At 60.4% G+C, this 21,208-nt stretch overlaps 6 protein-coding genes across 6 annotated transcripts; 2 read left to right on the top strand and 4 right to left on the bottom strand.

Moving 5' to 3' along the window:
• Positions 1–1,181: 1,181 nt before the first annotated feature.
• EHS24_007498 (uncharacterized protein) lies at positions 1,182–8,192 on the bottom strand (the record flags this gene model as incomplete). The annotated part of the gene is made up of 3 exons (XM_028622857.1): positions 1,182–5,849; positions 5,903–7,797; positions 7,865–8,192. The coding sequence occupies 3 exons, from the start codon at positions 8,190–8,192 to the stop codon at positions 1,182–1,184; spliced, it is 6,891 nt and encodes a 2,296-aa protein (XP_028476750.1).
• Positions 8,193–9,504: 1,312 nt separating this feature from the next.
• On the top strand, positions 9,505–11,538 carry EHS24_007497 (uncharacterized protein; the record flags this gene model as incomplete). The annotated part of the gene is made up of 3 exons (XM_028622856.1): positions 9,505–9,688; positions 9,736–9,848; positions 9,895–11,538. 3 exons carry the CDS (start codon positions 9,505–9,507, stop codon positions 11,536–11,538), a joined length of 1,941 nt encoding a protein of 646 aa, XP_028476749.1.
• A 532-nt stretch (positions 11,539–12,070) lies between these two features.
• ERG20 (Farnesyl pyrophosphate synthetase) lies at positions 12,071–13,437 on the bottom strand (the record flags this gene model as incomplete). Its single annotated transcript, XM_028622855.1, has 5 exons — positions 12,071–12,661; positions 12,782–12,944; positions 12,996–13,030; positions 13,079–13,216; positions 13,315–13,437. The coding sequence occupies 5 exons, from the start codon at positions 13,435–13,437 to the stop codon at positions 12,071–12,073; spliced, it is 1,050 nt and encodes a 349-aa protein (XP_028476748.1).
• A 1,174-nt stretch (positions 13,438–14,611) lies between these two features.
• On the top strand, positions 14,612–15,436 carry EHS24_007495 (uncharacterized protein; the record flags this gene model as incomplete). Its single annotated transcript, XM_028622854.1, has 4 exons — positions 14,612–14,755; positions 14,823–14,895; positions 14,951–15,044; positions 15,115–15,436. The coding sequence occupies 4 exons, from the start codon at positions 14,612–14,614 to the stop codon at positions 15,434–15,436; spliced, it is 633 nt and encodes a 210-aa protein (XP_028476747.1).
• A 2,943-nt stretch (positions 15,437–18,379) lies between these two features.
• EHS24_007494 (uncharacterized protein) lies at positions 18,380–18,998 on the bottom strand (the record flags this gene model as incomplete). Its single annotated transcript, XM_028622853.1, has 4 exons — positions 18,380–18,413; positions 18,516–18,657; positions 18,849–18,942; positions 18,981–18,998. The coding sequence occupies 4 exons, from the start codon at positions 18,996–18,998 to the stop codon at positions 18,380–18,382; spliced, it is 288 nt and encodes a 95-aa protein (XP_028476746.1).
• Positions 18,999–19,451: 453 nt separating this feature from the next.
• Positions 19,452–21,137, bottom strand: MAS2 (Mitochondrial-processing peptidase subunit alpha; the record flags this gene model as incomplete). Its single annotated transcript, XM_028622852.1, has 3 exons — positions 19,452–20,756; positions 20,807–20,977; positions 21,039–21,137. 3 exons carry the CDS (start codon positions 21,135–21,137, stop codon positions 19,452–19,454), a joined length of 1,575 nt encoding a protein of 524 aa, XP_028476745.1.
• Between the last annotated feature and the right edge of the window lie 71 nt (positions 21,138–21,208).

The raw sequence follows: 21,208 nt of genomic DNA, 5'->3' as shown, positions 1-21,208 counted from the left end.
TGGCTGGGCTTTCACACATCAGACATCAGACATCAGACATCAGCTGGCTGCACCCACACAGATCGTGTGCGTGTGCGTGTGCGTGTGCATGTGTGCGCATGTGCGCAAATGTAAATGTAAATGTAAATGGACATGTGCGGACCCACAGGCCACAGGCCACAGGTCACAAGTCACAGGCCACAGACTGTCCGCGCCAAGGGTGGGTCCGGCAGTCGACGTCTTGGCTCCCACCACCTCCTGATTCTGATCCCTTGAGGCGGTGGTCGGGGGGGTGGAGTCAAAAGTAGATCATGAGGTTTCTATTGCGAACGCACCAGGGTTGTGCTCCAGTTTTCCCTGTGTACCTGTGTGTGTTGCTGATGATGATGCGGCGGCGTACGAGTCGGTTCAGCGCAGATCTGGGATCTGGGAGGTGAGAGCCGGGGATCCGATGAGCGAAGCGAAACGCAGCAGCTGGCGCTAGCATCGTAGCTAGTAGCTAGCAGTGGTGTCATGGTGCAGGTCCTGCCGGGAAACTGGCCGGCAAAGCACGCTGCAACTTGTCTCTTGTCTCCAGTGCGTTTCTCCTGCGAGAACACCGACAACCCGTCGCTCACGTCCAACCGCGGGTGTATGGTGTACAGTTTCTGGCCTTCTGGCCACGGCAGACGCAGGCTCATTGCCACAGCCTCTATTACCCCTCACTGGTGCGCGCTTGCCATGCAAGCTGTGCATATGGCAACTAAGCATACCTGCAGGCGACAGGTTTCGCAGGGACAGGACAGACGAGCCAGTGTAGCCAGTGTACCAGTGTGGCACTCCTGGCCGCCAGGTGGTGCCCACGTCAGTCAGCCTCTCCCCCGTCACCCCCAACACTCTCCCGACTCCACTCCACCCTCAACTACACTCTCCTCTCCTCTCCTCTACTCTACTGCACACACCCTGCACTGCTGGTTCTGAAAATACGATGCATTGGTACTGGATACTAATCGACAGGGCGCCGCGCGCGTGCGTACGAAATGAACGTCCGTGTCCCTTTTTTGGTTTTTGTCTAGAGCGGATTGGAGGGGGGCCGCCGCGCCCGCCCGCTGGTTGACAGCGAGTGGGGTCGGCACAGCCAGTGAAGGAGGGGGGGGTAAATGATGCTGGTGATATCCGTGAGGTTTGGGGGTTGTTGTTGTCTGAAGTCTGTCTTCTATAGACTATGCGCCGAGGACCATGGTAAGCAGGGCCATGCGGATGAACAGGCCGTAGCGCATCTGGCGGAAGTAGGCTGCGCGGCGCGAGTCAAAGTCGACCTCGGGGTCGATCTCGTTGAGGCGCGGGAGCGGGTGCATGACGATGAGGTTGTCCTTGGCCTTGGCGAGGACGTCGTTGTTGATGACGAACATGTCCTTGACCGACTCGTACTCTGCCACCGAGGCGAAGCGCTCGCGCTGCACGCGGGTGACGTACAGCACGTCCGACTTGGCGACGACGTCGTCGAGGTTGTGGTACTCGGCCCAGCGGATGCCGGCGCGCGACGCCTCGGTCTTGACGTACTCGGGCATGGCGAGCGAGGGGGGCGACACAAAGTTGAGGGTGACGTCGTACAGCGACAGAAGCTTGACGAGCGAGTGGACAGTGCGGCCGTTCTTGAGGTCACCAACAAGGGTGATGGTGATGCCGTTGACCGAACCCAGCTCCTCACGGATACAGAAGACGTCGAGGAGCGACTGGGTGGGGTGCTCGCCAATGCCGTCGCCGGCGTTGATGATGGGGACGACCGACGACTTGGCAGCGTCCTTGGCCGAGCCGACCGCGGGGTGGCGGAGGACAACGGCGTCGGCGTAGCAGCCAACAGTGCGGATGGTGTCCTGGAGAGACTCGCCCTTCTGGACAGACGAGGTCTCAGCAGTCACCTGGACGACCTCACCACCGCAGCGCTTCATGGCAGCCTCGAACGAGGTCGAGGTGCGAGTCGAAGGCTCGTAGAAGAGGGTGCAGAGCACCTTGCCGCGGAGGGTGTCGACCGAGCCCTGGCGCTCGACCATGGTGCGCATCTCCGACGCGAGGCTGAAGAGCGTGTGCAGGTCGTCACGGCCAAACTGCTTGACCGACAGGATGTGGCGGCGCGTGAACGCAGGGTGGGGCTGGAGGGTCTGGAGGACGGGGATGGGCGAGATCTGGGGGGCGACGGGCTGGGCAGCGAGCGACATGAGGCTGGGCTGCTGGGTGCCCTGGAGGCCGAGACCGAGACCAAGCTGGGGGAGCTGGGGCGACAGCAGCGAGATGCTGGGGCGCGAGGCGCGCGAGAACGAGCCGCGGCCGGCGGGGACAACCGCCTTGGCGGGGCCAGCGAGCGAAATGTCGCGGCCGAGGGGCATCGAGAACGCGTTGCCGTCAAGGACAACCGAGTGGTTGGTGATGACCACGCGGTGGACAGCACCCGAGGTGCCCTTGCCCTCGAGGGGCGACCACTCACCACCGTCAAGGTGGAAGGTGGACGAGCGGTTGACCTCGACCTCGACCCAGGTCTGGGCCTGCTCGGTGATGCCAAAGATGGCGCGGGGGTTGGCGCTGAGGCGCTGCGAAATGTCCTCGAGAGTCAGGCGGCCGTCGGTGACAGCGCCGAGGAGGAGGGGAAGCGACTCCTCGACACCCGAGCGGGCCGAGACCTTCTTGCCGAGGGCCTGGCCGAGCTCGAAGGGGAGGACACCGACCGAGAAGACGTCAATGTTGGCAATGTTGTCCCAGAGGGCCTCCTGGTCCTCGACGGTAGGGAGGACCTTGGCGGCCTCGGGGTAGTCGGCCTGCGAGTAGAAGAGGGCGTAGATGGCAACGTCGCAGGTGACGGGGAGACCCTTCTCCTTGGCGAGGGCAATGAGCGCAATGTCGTCGCGGGTCGAGACCGAAGCAATGTGGATGCTGCGGTTGTTGAGGCTAGCGAGGAGGAGGATCGACGCGAGGTCAGTGGCGCGAGCGTCAGTCACAATGGGCTTGTCCTGGGGCCAAGCGGCAAAGTGCTGGGCGACCGAGGCGACCTTGTTGCCGCTGCCAAAGAAGTTGTTGAAGGGGATGAACAGGGCCTTGGCGCCGGCCTCGATGGCGTCGGCGAGGCGGGTAGCGTTGTCGGCAGTGGCGGCGACCGAGAAGAAGTAGTCGCAGTGAGCCTGGCCCGAGGCGTTCTGCTGAGCGCGCTGGAGCGAGATCTCGTCCTCGACGGCCGAGCTGACACCCTGGGGCACCATCTGGACAACCGAGAAGCCACCGCGGATAGCCGACTGGGTGGCAATGGCAAAGTCCTCCGAGCCAGCCTCGGCGGCACCGGGAACGAACGACTGCACCGAGATGAGACCGGGGAAGGTGAAGGTCTGGTGCGAGGTCTTGTAGTCGACGCTCGAAATGTCAAACGCGGGCTTGCGGATGATGGCCTCGATGAAGAGCTTGGCGCACTTGACGTTGGTGATCAGGGGGACGGCAAAGTCGACGGCCATACGACGCGACCTGTAACCCTTGGAAACGTACGAAGCGGGGCGACGGTAGCGGTTCTTCGAGGGCAGGTTGATGTACAGGTCGATGAGGTTGTTGCCCAGGTGCTGCTCGAGCGAGTACTCGGCCTTCTGGGGGTCGTCGTTCTCGTCGAGGGTCTCGAGGTACTTGACGGGGATGCCGTGCTCCTGGATAAAGTCGGCGGTACCGGCAGTAGCGAAGAGGTTGTAGCCCATGCGGTGGAGCTTGTGGACCGAAGGCAGCATCTCGAGCTTCTCCTTGAACGAACCGATCGAGAGGAGCACGTTCTTCTTGGGAGGGCGGATACCGGTGGAGATGAGGGCCTTGAGGTAGGCCTCGTACTTGTCGCGACCGAAGCAGGCAACCTCACCGGTCGAGGCCATCTCGACACCGAGAATGGGGTCGGCACCCGAGAGACGCGAGAACGAGAACTGGGGGACCTTGATACCGACGTAGTTGGGGGGCATCTTGACGTCGGGGTAAGGGGTGACGGGGAGACCGATCATGACCTTGGTGGCCATCTCGATGGCGTCGATGCCAGTGACCTTGGAGACGAAGGGGAACGAACGAGCGGCACGCAGGTTGCACTCGATGACCTTGATCTCGTTGTTCTTGGCAATGAACTGGATGTTGTAAGGGCCAGTGACGTTGAGGGCGGCACCAATCTTCTGGGTAGCGACCTCAATCTTGCGGATGGTCTCGGGGTCGAGGTCCTGAGGAGGGAGGATGAGAGTGGCGTCACCCGAGTGCACGCCGGCGTTCTCGACGTGCTCCGAGATGTAGTGCATGACCATCTTGCCGTCCTTGGCGACAGCGTCCATCTCGATTTCCTTGGCCTCCTCGATGTACTTGGAGATGACGACGGGGTGGTCGCGCGAGACCTCGGCGGCCTGGCCGAGGTAGGCGGCAAGGTCGTCGTCCGAGTAGACGACGTTCATGGCCGCACCCGAGAGAACATACGAGGGACGAACAAGCACGGGGTACGAGACCTTGTCACAGAACGACTTGGCCTCGTCGTACGAGGTGAGCTCCTTCCACAGGGGCTGGTCGACGCCAATCTTGTCGAGCATACGCGAGAACTTGTAACGGTTCTCGGCAGTGTCGATCATCTCGGGCGAGGTACCGTAGATCTTGACGTTCTGGCGGTGGAGGGCAAGAGCAATGTTGTTGGGGGTCTGACCACCCATCGAGAGGACAAGACCCGACGAACGCTCAATGTCGTAAATGTCAAGGACGGTCTCCATCGAGATGTTCTCAAAGTAGAGCTTGTCGGCCTCGTCGTAGTCGGTCGAGACAGTCTCGGGGTTGTAGTTGATCATGACAGTCTTGAGGCCGTTCTCGCGAAGAGTGCGGATGGCGCGGACAGCGCACCAGTCGAACTCGACGGACGAACCGATACGGTACACACCCGAACCAAGGACCATGACACCGTGGTCCTCAAAGTCGACGTCGTGCTCGGACGCGTTGTACGTGGTGTACAGGTAGTTGGTGAAGGCAGGGAACTCGGCGGCGACAGTGTCAATCTGCTTGACAAACATCGTGATGCCGGCCTCGACACGGAGACGACGGACGGCAAGCTCGTTCGAGTTGACGGCCTTGGCAATCTGGCGGTCCGAGAAACCGAGCTGCTTGGCGTTGCGGAGGAGCTCGGAGGGGATGGTGGCGGCCGAGAAGTTGGTCATGACGTCCTCGGTCTTGGACAGGCGCTCGAGGCGGTGGAGGAACCAGGGGTCAATGTTGGACATCTCGTTGATCTTCTTGACCGAGTAGCCGCGCTTGAGAGCAGTGGCAATGGCAAAGAGACGCTTGTCGGTAGGGTTGGCAATCTCGTAGTCAATGTCCTCGACCTCAATGTTCTCGCCAAAGCCGGGGAAGCTGTCGTCGATGCAGCGGATGGCCTTCTGGATCGTCTCCTCAAAGGTACGGCCAATGGCCATGACCTCACCGACCGACTTCATCGAGGACGAGAGCTTGGTCGAGACACGGGTGAACTTCTTGAGGTCCCAGCGGGGGATCTTGACGACGCAGTAGTCGAGCGAGGGCTCGAAGCAGGCAGTCGTCTTCTTGGTAACCGAGTTGCGGATCTCGTTGAGGGGAATGTTGAGACCGAGCTTGGCGGCAATGAAGGCGAGCGGGTAACCGGTGGCCTTGGAGGCGAGAGCCGACGAACGCGAGAGACGAGCGTTGACCTCGATAATGCAGTACTCCTTCGAGTAGGGGTTGAGAGCGTACTGGATATTGCACTCGCCGACGACACCGAGGTGACGGATGACGTTGACGGCAGTGGTGCGGAGCATGTTGTAGTCGGCGTCCGAGAGGGTCTGCGAGGGAGCGACGACAATGGAGTCACCAGTGTGGATACCAAGAGGGTCAAAGTTCTGGAGACAAGGTCAGCCTTTCTGCTTTTTGCTGTTCACTTTTGTTTACTTACCTCCATGTTACAGACAGTGATGCAGTTGTCCATGCAGTCACGAACAACCTCGTACTCGACCTCCTTCCAGCCCTTCATGGAGCGCTCAACGAGCACCTGGGGGGAGGTGGCGAAAGCGACCTTGCAGAGCTCGACGAGCTCGGGCTCGTTGTTGGCAAAGCCCGAGCCGAGACCGCCAAGGGCGAAAGCGGCACGGACAATGAGCGGGTAGCCGATGCGGTTGGCGGCGGCAATGGCCTCGTCGACATTGTTGGCCGACTCCGAGGTGGCGCACTTCTCGCCAATGCTCTCCATGGAGCGAGCAAAGAGCTCACGGTCCTCGGTGGTGATGATGGTGTCGATGGGGGTACCGAGCACCTTGACGCCGAGAGCCTCAAACTCGTCCTTGAGGGCGATACCGACCGAGAGGGCGGTCTGGCCACCGAACGTGCAGTAGATGCCGTCGGGCTTCTCGTGCTTGATAATCTTCCTCACAAACTCGGGGGTAACGGGAAGGAAGTAGACCTTGTCGGCGAGACCAGGCGAAGTCTGGATAGTCGCAATGTTGGGGTTGACGAGGATGGTGTAGATACCTTCCTCCTTGAGAGCCTTGATGGCCTGCGAACCCGAGTAGTCAAACTCGCCGGCCTGGCCGATGGAGAGACCACCCGAACCGAGGACGAGGACCTTCTTGACCTGGACGCGGGGGAGGCGCTCGCGGTGCTCCTTGAGCTCACCGCCGGGGACGTCGACCGAGACGAGACGGCCCTCGCGGGCAGTGTCGACAATGCTCTGGATGAAGACGTCGAAGAGGAACTCGGTGTCGCGAGGACCGGGGGCAGACTCGGGGTGGAACTGGACCGAGAAGAAGGGCTTGCCGTTCTTGCCCATCCAGATACCCTCGTTGGACTCGTCGTTGGCGTTGGTGAAGAGGGGCTCCCAGCCGTTCTGGAGCGAGGTGGCGTCGACCTCGTAACCGTGGTTCTGCGAGGTGATGTAGCAGCGGCCCGAGGTCGAGCAGGTGCAGGGAATGTTCATGCCGCGGTTACCGTACTTCATCTTGCGAGTGCGGGCGCCAGAGGCGAGGGCAATGAGCTGGTGGCCGAGACAGATACCAAAGATGGGGACCTTGGAGTTGGCGAGGGCGACCTCGAGGTTCTTGATGGTGGCAGTAGCCATGGAGGGGTCACCGGGACCGTTGGAGATGAACAGACCGTCATAGTTGCCGGCCTCCTTGTTAAAGTCATAGTCCCAGGGGACGACCTTGACCTCGACACCGCGCTTGCGGAAGCAGCGGATCTGGTTCCACTTCATACCGACATCGACAGCGAGGATGCGGATGGTCTTGCCAGTGCGGGGGTTGATGCGGGGCTCAACGCCGGTAAGCGACGTGTAGACGACGGGCTGCTTGATCGAGACCTTGGCGACAAGGTTCTCCTTGTTGGGGTCGGCGAACTCGATGTTCTCAAAGCTAGCGCGCCACGAGGTCTCAGCGGTGCCGTCGGCCGACACGGCGGGGAGGAGGGTGGCAGCGGCGCCGTCCTTGCGGCGGAGGACGCGGCCGAGGGTGGAACCACCCTCACGGAGGCGCTTGGTGAGCATGCGGGTGTCGACACCCCAGATGGCGGGGATGCCCTGCTCCTTGAGCCACTGGCCGAGGCTCGAGGTGGCGAGGTGGTGCGAAAAGCTGGGGTGGTAGTTGGCAACGACGAGCGCGGCAATGTGGATGCGGCTCGACTCGTACTCGATGGGAATCGAGTCGAGGAGGGCGGTCACGCCGTCGGCGTCGGTGGCAGTCGACTGCTCCTGGGCGGTACGCTCGGGAACACCATAGTTGCCCACAAGGGGGTAGGTGAGGACGAGAATCTGCGACTCGTACGAAGGGTCGGTGAGCGACTCGGGGTAGCCGACCATACCTAGGAAATCAATTAGAATTTTCGGCCAATTTTTTTTTATATGCAGCAGCTCGCCGTCGTCACTCACCGGTCTGGAAGACACACTCGCCGGAGATGCTCTTGTCAGCACCGAACGAGTTACCGGAGAGCGCAAGGCCGTCGGCAAGCTCGAGGACCATGTCGCCCTGGCCCATGTTGTCGTTCCAGGCGGTCTCGCCGGCCATAAAGTCGACACCCTTGCCCGAGGCAGGGGGGTAGAGCGCGCCAGCGGGAAGAGGCTGGACAACGGTGCGGAGAGGAGTCATGTCACGGCGAACGCTAGCACGAACGCTGCCGGTAGCCTGGGCAGGCGATCCGGGGGTGTCGATGACGGGCGACGATCCGGGGACGATGTCGTCGAGAGCGGGAGCCACCATGATTGGTTTGTCTACACCGAGAGGGGAGGCGGGGGGGCCAAGAAGGGGGATTGGACTGGCCGGGTGCGAGAAACCGAGAGCTGAGATGCGGGGGGGTCCTAGTGGGGTGTCCGGTGTCGTCGGCCTATGGTCGAGAGTTGGTGGTGCGTGTCCCTGTGCTCTCTGTTTGGGAGAGCTTGATGGTTAGCAGGGAGAGATGTGGTGGTTGCACCGTTTTTGAAGAGGGGAGGGGTTTTTGTACTGAGCGTGTGTGTGGAACGACGCCGAGCAGCTATGCATTGAAAGGAGAAGGAGAGAGAGAAGGAGATCACAGTCCATCGATGGCGTTGAATAAGTACTGAGGCAGTCACTCCCGACACCTGGCTGGAGTTTTTTTTCGAACAGAAAAAGTCCCGTCCGCCTGACGCGTTCGGAGTCCTGTGGCCAGTCAGAACGGCAGCACAGGTCGGTTGGCCGGCTGGGCACATCAGGGGTGGGGGGAGGGAAAAGCAGGCCGCACAAAGGGAACACTCCCTTGCGGTCAATGGCGCAGGTTCGAGAATGGAGGAGCAGGGCGGGCCAGGAGCAACGAAAAAGAGGCATGTTGAAGATTTCTTCTCGCACCGTTCCATGGCCCCCGCACATTCCAGTGGCCGAGCGGCAGTGGCTCGACTCAGGCCGTCCGAGGTCGCTCGCACCCAACCCTCCAGCCGTCGCCAAGAGAGGCCGAGATCCGGCCCACAGAGCTGCTGGTGCTGTGAGTCTGCTGGGTGGGTTTGCTGGGTGGGTCTGCTGGGCTCGCTGTGGCTGCCAACCTCGGTGCCATGAGCCCCCCTGACATTGACAGCGGGGTGTCTTTTTCTTGAATTTTATATTATTTATTTATTTAATCCTCCTCCTTAATATCACGTGCCGTTCTTCCTTTTGACGACCGCGCGCTTTAGCTTGGGGGTGCCAAATGGCTGTGAAATGCGGGCTAAATGGGGGAAGCAGGGTCGGGGCCGTGGGTGTGCAGACGCGTTCTTGCAAGCAGCAGCAGTGTCTAGTGTGTGGGTGCACGCCCAGCCATCTTGACGACATCCCATTCCATTTCATCCGCATCTGGCATCCACCGTCACATCCGTTGCCTTTCGGACACGCGGTCGCCACCTTCGCCTTTTGCTCAACCACTTGACCACGCCCCGCCAATCTCTCCCCCATCCAGCATCGCAATTGTACATGGGCCACACCCAAACCCCCCGTTCTTGAATACATCCACTTGTCCACAGGCGCGCGGACTATAATCCCCCGGCCCTCGCCCGCCGCCACCACCTCCGCCCCCACCGCCGTCATAATGCCCACAGCCCTCGTCCCCATCAGCGCCGCCGCCGAACGAGACGAGACGGAGGCCGGTCCTTCGCGTGCTGGGGCCCGCGCCTTTGCCGAGGCGCCAGATCCTGATGCGGATGAGCCCGTGCCAGACCTCGCGACTGTGGTGCGTCGGGTGCGCGCTGCCAAGCGTATTGTCGTCATTTGTGGTAGGTGGTGCCCTTTCGAACAGGAACCCAGCAACTGACATCCCTAGGTGCCGGCGTGTCCACTGCAGCTGCCATCCCAGACTTTCGATCAGCCAGTGGTCTGTTCTCGGGCAGCAAGGGACATGGCATCAAGGACCTCTTCCACATTAAGAGTCTGAGCGTGAGTTGTGCAGCACCTGTCGCGATACCCAGCTCACTCTCTGCAGTCTGCCGCTCTCCTTCCAGACCATCACGCGCTGCTCACTGACCTATGTGAACGCGCGACGTCGGCGGACCCCACGTCCTTCCACCACCTACTCGCTACCTTGGACAATGACGGTCGACTGCTGCGATGTTACACACAAAACATTGACGGGCTCGAGGCCCGCGCAGGGCTTGCCACTGGCATCCCGCTGCAACGGTCGCGTAGCCGCAAGGGCAAGGAGCGAGCAAGCGCCAGTGTGAGCGCTGTGGACACCCCCGTCGACTCGCCCATCCCAGAGTCTGAGGTGTCGAGCGCACTCGGTGACATCACTCCCAACACGGAACCGCCGTCCCACCCGCCAGCACCGCGTTGTATCCCCCTGCACGGCCTGCTGGACAACCTCCATTGTTCACTGTGTAGCACCAAGGTGCCCATTACTACTCACCTGCCCCTGCCTCCCCAACCCATCCCATGTCCCACCTGCGACCTGTCGTCGTCCCTGCGTTCGGCGCTTTCCGAGCGCCAGCGCCGTGTCGGTACGCTACGCGCCAGCGTCGTCCTGTACGGCGAAGAGCACCCCGAGGGGGACCTCATTGGGGCGGTTGTGGAACGTGACCTTCGTGGGACCGGGCGGCGCGGCGAGCGTGAAGGCAAGGCCGACCTGCTTCTCGTCGCAGGCACCAGCCTGGCCATCCCCGGTGTCAAGCGCATTGTCAAGGAGATGGCCAAGTCTCTGTCGCTGCGGACGGACGCCTCGGTGAGGGACGGCAAGGCGGCGCCCATCCGCACCGTCTTTGTCAACTCTGAGCCGCCGGCCAAGACTGCAGAATGGGACGGTGTGTTTGATGTGTGGGCGCGCGGCGATGTGCAAGAGTTTGCAGCGCTCGTCGCCGACGACAGCTTTGCGCCGGCACTCCCAACGCCCAAGAAGACGCCACGCAGGACGCCGCAGCGGGTCAAGGACACGCCGACCAAGGTCAAGGCCGAGGACACTGGTCTCGGGCTGCTCACGCCAGGGGACACGCCGACCAAGCCTCGCAAACGCAAGGTGGACGTCGAGGAGGGAACCCCTACCAAGAAACGCAAACCCGGGCTCCCACTCACACCGCGCCCGACACCGCCCCGTCCTCGGGACAAGGGTGGAAAGGAGTCCAGTGTCAAGCGCGAGTCGTCCTCGTCCTCGTTCAAGGTCGCACCACGCAAGGAAGTGTATGTCGACCTGTTCAAGCGCGCGCGGTCGCCGTCGCCGTCGACGTCGCCGCGCCAAGTCTTCGCCGACCGCCCCCCTCCTTGCAGCACTCTCCGCCCCTCCACGCCAGAACGCACCATGGACCTTGACGTCGCGCACCCGCGCTTTGGCGTCAAGTCGCCTCGCGACATGTTCCAGGCCTTTTCACCGCACGTCTCCCCACACGTGCACTGGGCAGCGTCCCAGTCGCCCACGCGAATCATCCACCTCTCCTCGCCACCTTTTGCGACCACCCACGCCCACGCTGCACCCTTCCCGCCTCCAAACCCCAGCAGGCCGTCGGCGACGTCGGCGACGTACGTCGAGGACCTGTTCCGCAAGCACGTCGATGTGCGCCCGCACCTCCCGGCACCGCACATCGACCTCCGCCGGCCGGTTGCCGTGCGCTTCTCGCCACCGCCGCCCGAGCGCTTGTAACGGTACCGCTGTGCCACCAAATACGTAGATGTCGTTTTTATGTAACAGGACTATGCAACATGTACTGCCGTGTACCTCGTCTGTCAGCCCGGCAGGAAGACAGAGACTGTATGTGTGTGTCACCATTGGGCTCTCACACATTCTCAGGTCGACGCCAGTAGCAATGTCGGGGCTCACGGTGGGGCCATTGGCCGAGCGGGGAAATAGAGATGGGATATGACTGTAGCGCCACAGTGGTCTGTTGCTGGGACTGCTAACAGAACAACAGGCCAATCCTCGACGGGCCGAGCGCGGTGCATTGTTCGCAGCACGTGTCAAGATCCCCCACGATCCATCAGCAAGACGTCCTCTCGACATGCAACTATTGTTCCTGTCCTTCACAATAGGGTTATGATTATTCATGTAGGACATGCTCTATGGCCCAAGAGATAGACCGCGGCGGCCTGTACGAGGCCTCTAAGGCGGAGTGCGGAGTCGCAGTGAGATAGTGTGGGGGAGTCGGGGGGGTTGCTGAGGTTCGGGTCTCGTCGCCTTACTTCTGGCGCTTGTAGACCTTGCCCAGGAACGAGGTGAAGACCTCGCGCTTGAGGCCCGACTTGTCCTCGTCAATCTCGTTGATGAGGGCGTTGAGGCGCTCGTACGACTCCTGCTCGTACTTTTCAAAGCGGGCCGGGATGGAGATGGGCTCCTGCGAGTACAGGGCCTTGACGCGGGCCTCGCACTCGGCGTCCTTTTTGCCATAGTTGTCGTCGAGGACCTGGCGCTGCTCGGCCGTGGCGTACTTGAGCGCCGTGTTGACGTTCCACGAGCACTTGTTGTCGAGAATGTCGGTACCGATCTTGCCGAGCACCTCGGGCGGGGCGTACGCGTCGAGGTAGTCGTCCTGCACCTGGAAGTACTCGCCCATGGGGATGAGAATGTCCAGCGCGGCCTTGTACGCGGCCTCGTCCTTGATGCCGTGCACGCGCATCGCGAGCGCGACGGGCAGGTAGAACGAGTAGAACGCAGTCTTGTACACGACAATGAGGTGGTGCTTCTCCAGCGAGAACTTGGACAGGTCGACGTTGTCCTCGGGAGCAGTGATCAGGTCGATAAGCTGGCCAAGCTCCGTCTGGAAGGTGGTCTGTGGGTGGAGTGTTAGATATTTAGGCAGATCTCGGGCCCGCGGCCCCAACGCGATTTGGACGCGCGCGGACGGACGGACGCGCCAATCCGGGACTTTTGGCGCCCAGCCTCAACTCACCTCGAGGAAGAGCTCGAGAAGGTCGACGTAGTACGGCTGCTGGCGGAAGTGCTTCTTGAGCAGGTAGTAGATGGCGGCCTCGAGCATGAACGAGTCGTTGATGGCAATGTTGCCAACAGTGGGGACACGGTACCAGCAGGGCTGGCCACGGCGGGTGATCGAGCTGTGACTGTTTAGAAAAGGGGGAGTCATACCTGCCAGGTGGCCGACTTACGCGTCCATGAGGTCGTCCGAGACGAGGAAGAAGCCCTGGAGCTGTATGGGTTAGACAAGACTGTGCGGGCTTGAAGAACCCACGAGCTCAATGCACCAGCCGAGGAGGGCGGCGTGGAAGTACTCGTCGTCAGTGAGGGCGGCACCCTTCATGATCTCGAGGGTGTCGACGACCGAGAGGCCGCGGTTAAGCTTGCCACCGGGGACGTTGTGGTAGAGGTTCTGCACAGGCGTGTCAGTTTACGCAGGCCACACTCGCGCGATCCACACAGACACCATCCAGTGCCAGCGCGATTGTTTTCCGGTGTGACGGCACCCACCTTCTTGTACCACTCGATAGCCTCGGCGGGCATGCCCTCGCCCTTGAGGTAGGCGAGGAGCTCCTCGGCAATGGTGTCGAAGACACCCTCGAAACGCGCACGCTTAGCAGCCTTGTCGGACATGGTGATGGTTGAACAATGGAAGCACAAGTGGCAGCCGCCGAAATCGCCATGACCTTGAATCTCCACCCCCACACACCGCAGAACGATGGCACGACCCGCAGTGCCAACAACGGCCTGGTCAGGCACGGCCGGCGCCGTTTTTTTGTCCACACCATTTATTATTGCTTTTGATAAGTTTACATCCGGGAGTTAGGTGGGGTGGCTCTTGACGAGGCTGCCTGTCTCGTCTAGCTCGTCTGTTGACAAAGCATTGGGTTGCTGCCGTATATGTACAGAGAGGCCGATGTGAGCCGGTGTGAGGGTAGCCGACGCCTGGTGCATGCGGGGTTTGTTGCAAGAGGGCGAGGCATGACAAGCACTTGAACGTGCGTTTTGGGTGTCCGGGGGAGTGTAGTTCCGTTGTTCATTGACCGCAGCCGTCCATGGTGGCTGGTCTGAAGCAGGATTGCTGTCGTTCAAAGGCGATAGATAGTACAGGCGCCATATGGTAATTTTTATGGTAACATGTCATGACACGTACATTGTACGGCAACGTTTCCAGTAGGTCGAGGGCTTGGTGTTGATAATGGCGAAGACAAATGATGATAGTTTAATTGCGAGTGTCCATAGATTGTTTAAACCACAAAGACTGATCCGCAAGCTCGCAAGGCCAAAACAATAGCCGGCAGATTGCCAGTAAAACAGAAGGCCTTTACAGGTCAAGAAAAATGGGACACCAGGACAGGCGACACGCGAATCATGTTGGAAGCTTAGGAGAAATAATAAACCACCACCTCTGTAGCAGGTCGCGGTTACCCATTGCAAGGAAGCTGGGCCGGTACACAACGGCATCTTGAAGCATGACAGTGTTCATTCACTGGCTAGCTACAGCACATGATAAACGATTCTCGAGCTGTAGGGCAGAGAGGAAGGGAGCCGTCGCATCTGGTTGCGAGAGGGATCAGTGGGATCAGTGCATCGCCACACAGCTCCAAGGATTAGAACCGTGCATTAACGGCGGAAACAAATTTACCATTAGGAAGATGTCTAATGACGAAGCAGGGAGATGGCTCAAATCCAAAACCCTGTGCGCGCCATTGTTTCCTCGCACAGAGGTGTCACCACTCCATTCCCTATATTTTGGCCCCCTTCGCCATCGCATCAACACCCAACCCCCAAACCCATCCTACACACCATGCCACCAAAGCTCACAAAGCGAAGCAAGACATCCCGCGTGAGTGGAATGAAAGCGCCATCGTACGCTGGTGTCCCCCCACTGGGCTCCCCCCCCACCGCTCCTCGTCTGATCGCCGCTGACCACCTTCTCCAGTTCCCAGTTGTGCGTCGTCCAGTCTCGAAGAACAAGGCACATTGTAACCCCAGCTGACGCCCGGCCCTCTCCACAGGCGCGGATAAAGAAGATTATGCAGATGGACGAGGAAGTCGGCAAGCTTGCCTCTGCTACGCCTGTCATGATCTGTGAGCCTGCCTGCACCCACACGCAAGTACGTGACGAAAGCTGACGCCATGACAGCCAAGTCGCTCGAGTGCTTCCTGCAGCTCTTGATAGACGAGACGGCCAAGGAGACGAGGGAACGCGGTTCGCGCAAGATGGTCCCTTACCACCTGTACGTGGACAGAATGACCGACGTGCACACACCTCGCACGCAAGCTGACCCCACCTTTCCCCTTCACCAGCAAGGCGATGATCGACAAGAGCGACCAGTTCGACTTTCTCCGCGAGCTCGTCGAGGGCATCCCCGACCCGCAGGAGGGTAAAGGCGGCGGCGCGGCGTCCAAGCGCAAGGCGTCGACGGCCGACGGCTCGGCGCCCACGCCACGACGCAAGTCTGCCGCGCAGGTCAAGCTCGAGGACGCAAAGAAGGAAGAGGTCCCTGCTCCGGGCACGTTGCCAGCGATCGGCACATGGAAGCGCGAGGCTGAGGGCGGCGGCGGCTCGGGCGAGGGCGGCAAGGGCATGTTCGACGACTACGAGGATGACAACTACGACGACTACTAGTGGAGTGGCGTGGACTCGACCAACCCATGCAGCGGCGGTGGCGGAGGAAGCGGAGAGAGGGAGAGAGGGAGAGAGGGAGAGAGGGAGAGAGGGAGAGAGGGAGAGAGGGAGAGAGGGAGAGAGGGAGAGAGGGAGAGAGGGAGAGAGGGAGAGAGGGAGAGAGGGAGAGAGGGAGAGAGGGAGAGAGGGAGAGAGGGAGAGAGAGGAGGTGTAAAGGCGGCGCAGCAGGCGCGACTCAGCAGACCAAGCACGCAAATGGACCCCGGCGCAACCGTGTTGACATCCAACGCGAGACAGCAACGTAGACGGCCCCGGGTCCGGCCGGACAGCAACATGTATCATGTAATTCGCATGACTTATGTACAAAGCGGTATATCACAACAGCAAACGGGGTGGGAGGGATCTGTTCTTTTTATGTCTGTTTCTAAACAAGGTCGTCAGGGGGGAAGGGGGGAGCAGTGTTCTCGGCTGGTAGAGCGGCGAGGGTGAGTGGTGTTGTATGTCATGAAGAGAGACGGTTGTTGGTCTCTGGATCTCTGGTTTGGGTCGGACGAGGCCGAGTGCTCGTGCGATCGTGGTGTAAGGGCTTTGCGGTGCGTGGCGTGCTACACCATGCTGAGGTGGTCGTTCCACGCAATTGTGGGTTTGGGTAGAGGTGATGTCCGGCGCGACTGGGCTGGAGGGAAGAAGAATGGTTTGCGCCAGTTACGCGCTTGACGGTGATGGCCGTTGTGATTCAACGATGCGTCGGAATGCTGTGTGGGGAGGGTGCAATGTCAGTAACTGGGCCCGCCAGGAGTGACATCCACCATGGCACCGTAATGACTCACCTCGACGCCAAACTTTGGAAGGGCCAGCACGACTGTACTTGGTCGACGGCCAAGACCTTGCAGGCCGCGCGCGCGGGCGAGCAGGGAGGAGAGGCGCGGCACGTTGGGTGAGGAAGGATGCATGGCTGGGTACTGCGCGCGGTGGCGGGGGTTGAATTACAGAGAGGAGGACGAGTAGTGGCGATGGGAGACTACGCAAACGACAAGTCGACGCGCGGTGACGGCGATGGTCGAGGCCAGTCGAGAGTTGGGTCAATGGATCAATGGGGGAACGCTGTGCGCTGTTGAAAAAAGCAGCGCGCGCAGATGAGAAGGGATGTGTCAAAGTGGGCGCGCGGCGGTCCACTGCGGGCGGTGTGGTGTGTGGTGTGTTTGGAATTGAGTCAAGGCGCCGAGAGGGGCACGCTTGGAGACGGCACACGTCACGGGCGGTGGCGGGCACGCTGTTGTGTTTTGATGATCAATGACGCTGGTGCGTGTGGTGGTGGTGGTAATGGAGAGGATGGGAATGACTAAACGCAAGCAAGGAGGTAGCAGCAGCAGTAGTGGTGCATGACGCGCGGCATATGCGTGAGTACCCTGGTGGTGTTTTCCAACAAGCGAGGACGACGAGGAGAGGGCGCGCGTACGAGGAGGACTGCCGGTGGGTGGAATAACACCTCTGTGCGTCCACTGCCCGAATGGCTGTCGTTCCGCCTTCCTCCCCTCGCTCCCACCCATTTGACCCTCTGTGTACCGCCTGGAACCGCGAGACACAGACAGATACGGTGACCACGCCTGTCCCCTATACACACGCGCGCAAACGCACATATGACGCCAAGCACCGCCGACGGGCCAAAGTGACGTTTTCCCCCACAAAACTCGCCGTTGGCCACCCTAACACCCCGAGGGGGCCCGGGCAGAGCACAGAGCACGGGGACACCACGCGCGGTTGAACCATGTGCCTCTCGCTTCCAACAATAACAAATGGGTCATTGCAGAATAACAGATTGCGGCGGAATGCATTGGCCCAGCAAAAAGGGGCTGGCCTGCTCGTTGCCCGAGGCCTGCGGTTTCGCCTCTGAGATGACACGCGAGTTCGGGATGTGGGAACAGGCAGAGACACATCCAAGTTTGGTTTGTTGTTAGCAAGTGATCAAATCGATCAAAACCCGTCCGTGTGATCTGATCTGTACTGCAAAAACCCCCTTCATTAACCCTTTCTCGCCGTCCGTGAGGCCGCGAGGCCGTGGTCCAGACTCACAAACAGAGACGGAAGAGACGGAACCTCTGCATGCAGTGCAACACACACACATAAAGTACAAAGTGGAGCCTGCCGCCGACTACCGACGGCTCGTGGCTGCTGGCTCCAGTTCACGTCATGCAGATCACTCATTCAGGACAGGTACACGGCTCTCATTACGTGCATATGGGGCTCGAGAAGGTTTGGGCCAGACTGGTCCAACAACAACAACATTACCCCCGCCGTCTGTTTGTTCCGGAACACTACGTGTACAACAGTGCACGGGAGGCAGACTGTAGCATACCGACAGTTATCTGCAGTCGCGTTTGTCGCGACTTGTCCGTGTTGTTCTAGGCCACCATTTGCGTCCTCCGCTTCCCAAAGTTGTCACCCCTCAGCCTCACTCTCCGTCTACGTCCTGCAGCGCCCGTCCCTCTGGACTGGTGGAGCTGCGGCCTTTCAATGCTGAAGGCGCTCTCCATGCGCACAGTTGACGGCCACCTTGTCATCAAGCTGCATACAGCTGGTCGAGGTGTATAGGGTTGGGAGGTGCGTGGGTGGCGGATTTACGACGCGATCCCTCCTCGCCACCCGCCACTCGTCCACTCGTCCACTCTGAACGGCGTGTGCCATGGACAGCAGGGCTGCTGGCACTACTGCACCCCAGCCTCGCTCACCCAGACGGCCGTGAAGACCCTGTGAAAATGCCAAATTCAGCAGCGAGCTGGAAACTATACACGAATTCAGAGTCGAGAACATTAAAAGTACAACACACAAGCCCAGCGCGTCACAGGACCACTGGCCACTAGGACTGACGTTGACGAGACGCTCACATCCATTCCCTCGCCACCCTTACAGGTGGAAAGGGAGCTAGCCACCTTGGCCCACGTCTCAGTCATCGGGTTCGAACGTGTCCACAAACACCCTGGCCGTCAGTCTGCTTGGAAGGATACACGCAGCAGAGACCCGAGAGGTGCAAGAGAGAGAGAGAGAGAGAGAGAGAGAGAGAGAGAGAGTTGTCACTCACATTAACCCGCCCGTCTGCGTCTCGATAATGTCGACAATCGCGTCGTCAAACTCGCCCTCCCACTCGTCGTCCATCAGGAGGAAGATCTCGGTCGTGGTCTCGCCGGGAATACCCCATTCCATGCGGAGGCTCCAGCTGGTGACTGTGTGGTCGGGGGTTGGGGGTCAGTGAGGTCCGTGGGCGGGGTCAGGGGTGGAGTGATGTATGATGGACGTAAGGATGGAAGGATGGAAGATGGAAGTTGGACGAAGCAGTGCAGGAACGACAACGGGTGCTCGCAGCGGTTCCACACATTCTGCGCACCCGTATGTCCCGAAGCATGTGAGAACTCACGCCCAGTCGTGTCGAGATACGCCTCGATCGTGTCCTGTAGCTCTATCCACTGGTCGAGGGTGAGCTCCCGCCCCACGATGGTGTAGACCGTGCACTGGCGAGGTCAGGACTGTGGTCGCCAAATGGACCCACCGTGTCACACACCGTCATGTGGTTGGTGCAGTCTGAGTTAGGCTGGAAATGCGCCTGTCGATGGTTTGGCACGGGCGATACCGGGAGCTGTAAGTTGCGTGCGAGGATGGGACAGTGTAAATGAGAGAGTGCGAGCGTGAGTGTGAATGCGAGTGTGTGCAGTTTTGTGATGGAGGGAAGACGACGAGGGAAGGCAACCAGTTGATCAGAAGTGGATCGCATCCACTGCGGGCGGCGACGCCAACGGCGTATGTTAATGGTGGCTCGAGGTGCACCCACGGATCAGCACTGTATTGCAATACCCAATACCCCAACTCGACCAACTGCTACCTCGTTTCTGGGGAAGAACAGTGTGCATGGGTGGATGGATGGGTGGTGGGTGGGTGGGTGGGTGGGTGGGTACAATACATCGCTGGGATGCGGGGGTCAAACCTCTCTCAAAAAAGGATCTCTTCTCTCCGTTTCTACCTTCTAGTTTTGGCGTCCAAGGCCCCACTGCTTGATGGTAGCCCTGACGTCTCCAAGCGCCTCGATCTGGCCCTGTGCCACGATAGTCGCCTCGCCCGACCCCAAACCATAGTTGAGGGGGACGGTACGCGACGACGGGCGGAGGACACGCGTGGCGGTGCGGTGCAAGTCGTCGAGAGTGAGGGCGTCAATCTTGGCGCACATCTCCTCGACGGGCACCTTGTGGCCGTGGATCTGGGTCTGGCGGCCCAGGTCCTCGACGGCGGTCAGACGCGACTCGAGGGCCATGACGAGCTGGCTCTTGAGCATGTTTTTGGCGCGCGACAGCTCAATCTGCGTGATGCCGCCCTTTTGGGGACGGGTGAGGGTGTCGAGCTGGTGCGAGATAATGTTGGCAGCCGAGCTGGCAAACTGCGGGTACACGCTCATGGCGATGCCAAACAGACCGCTGTCGGCGTAGCAGTGGTGGAAGCCCGCGCAGTAGTCGACGGCGTGGTAGCGGTTCAGGACGTTGGTGTACAGACGTGTGTACATGCCCTTGCCGGGACCACCAGCCGAGAACGAGCCACCACCACCGAGGAGAGTCTGGAGCGTCGCCAATGCGTAAATGTCCGGGTCGTGGACGCCGAGGCCCTCAAAGCCAATGTAGAGGTGCACAAACTCCTCCTCAGGCTTGAGGATGTACTGCTCGCCGCCAGTGTACAGAGCACGAGCCGAGGCGAGGCTGGCATAGTCGTCGCTCAGGTTGGTGGGGGCGTCCGAGACCGTGGCAAAGCCCTTGGCACCAGCAGGCTGCGCCGAGGCACCACGCAACGACGAAGAGGGGATGTCGAGCGACGAAGACGGGCTGGCGGCACCAAAGAACTTTTCAGTGAGCTCGCACAGCTGCTCGTGGGGCATGCCGACACCAGCAACCACCAACCGCTCGGGGCGGTACCAGTCGCTCATAAACTGGCGAATCTCCTTCTCGCCAAGGACGGCCAGCTGCGACTCGGGACACAACAGAGGCATGCCGAGGGTGTTGTTCTGGAACGCAACAGTGTGGAGGATCTCGGGCAGGATGAGCTCTGGCTTGGCCCAAATCTCGCGGATCTCGTAGGCCGCGGCGTCCTTCTGAGCCGCAATCTCCTCGGGGAGGAGGTTGGGGTGGAGAATGGTCGAGCTGAGAAGGGACATTGCCAGCTCCAGGGACTGCGGGAACACGGTGGACTGGTACATGATAGTCTCGCGTGAGCTCGAGCATGTAATCTGCGAGCCCAGCTGGTCAATCAATGTGGTCATCTCCTCATCCGTGTGCTTGTCGGTACTCTGTACATTGTTAGTTTGACCCCAAAAAACGCAGGAGAGTCTCAGCCCACCTTGAACGCCAATCGGTCCAGGAGATGTGAGGTACCGCTCGTGCGAGCGCTCTCGAAACGCGAACCAGCGTCCACATACACTCCAACAGCGTGAAAATGACCTGGGAGATCCTCAGTGGCCACGCGCACCCTGTTGGGTAGAGTGGTCACCTTGGACTCGACAGCAGGAGCCTGTTGCTTGTCAGCCACTTAACTTGCCGATATGCAGGAAAACCGCCACTGCAAGACGTACAGGATAGGTGGAGGCGCGCCTGGCGAGCGAAGGAATGCGAGCCGCACGCGGAACGGCGCGGGACAATGCGCTAGACGAGGACAACAATGGTAGACGCATATTTGGATGTGATTGTGGAAGAGAGATGAGGATGAACGGTTAGTCGTCGAGTCGCCTTTGGCCGAGAGGAG

Source organism: Apiotrichum porosum, assembly GCF_003942205.1.
Source record: "Apiotrichum porosum strain DSM 27194 chromosome Unknown scaffold_5, whole genome shotgun sequence".
In the NCBI taxonomy this organism is placed as follows: domain Eukaryota; kingdom Fungi; phylum Basidiomycota; class Tremellomycetes; order Trichosporonales; family Trichosporonaceae; genus Apiotrichum; species Apiotrichum porosum.
Note: the sequence above shows the minus strand (reverse complement) of the source record. Positions and strands in the feature narration are given on the sequence as shown.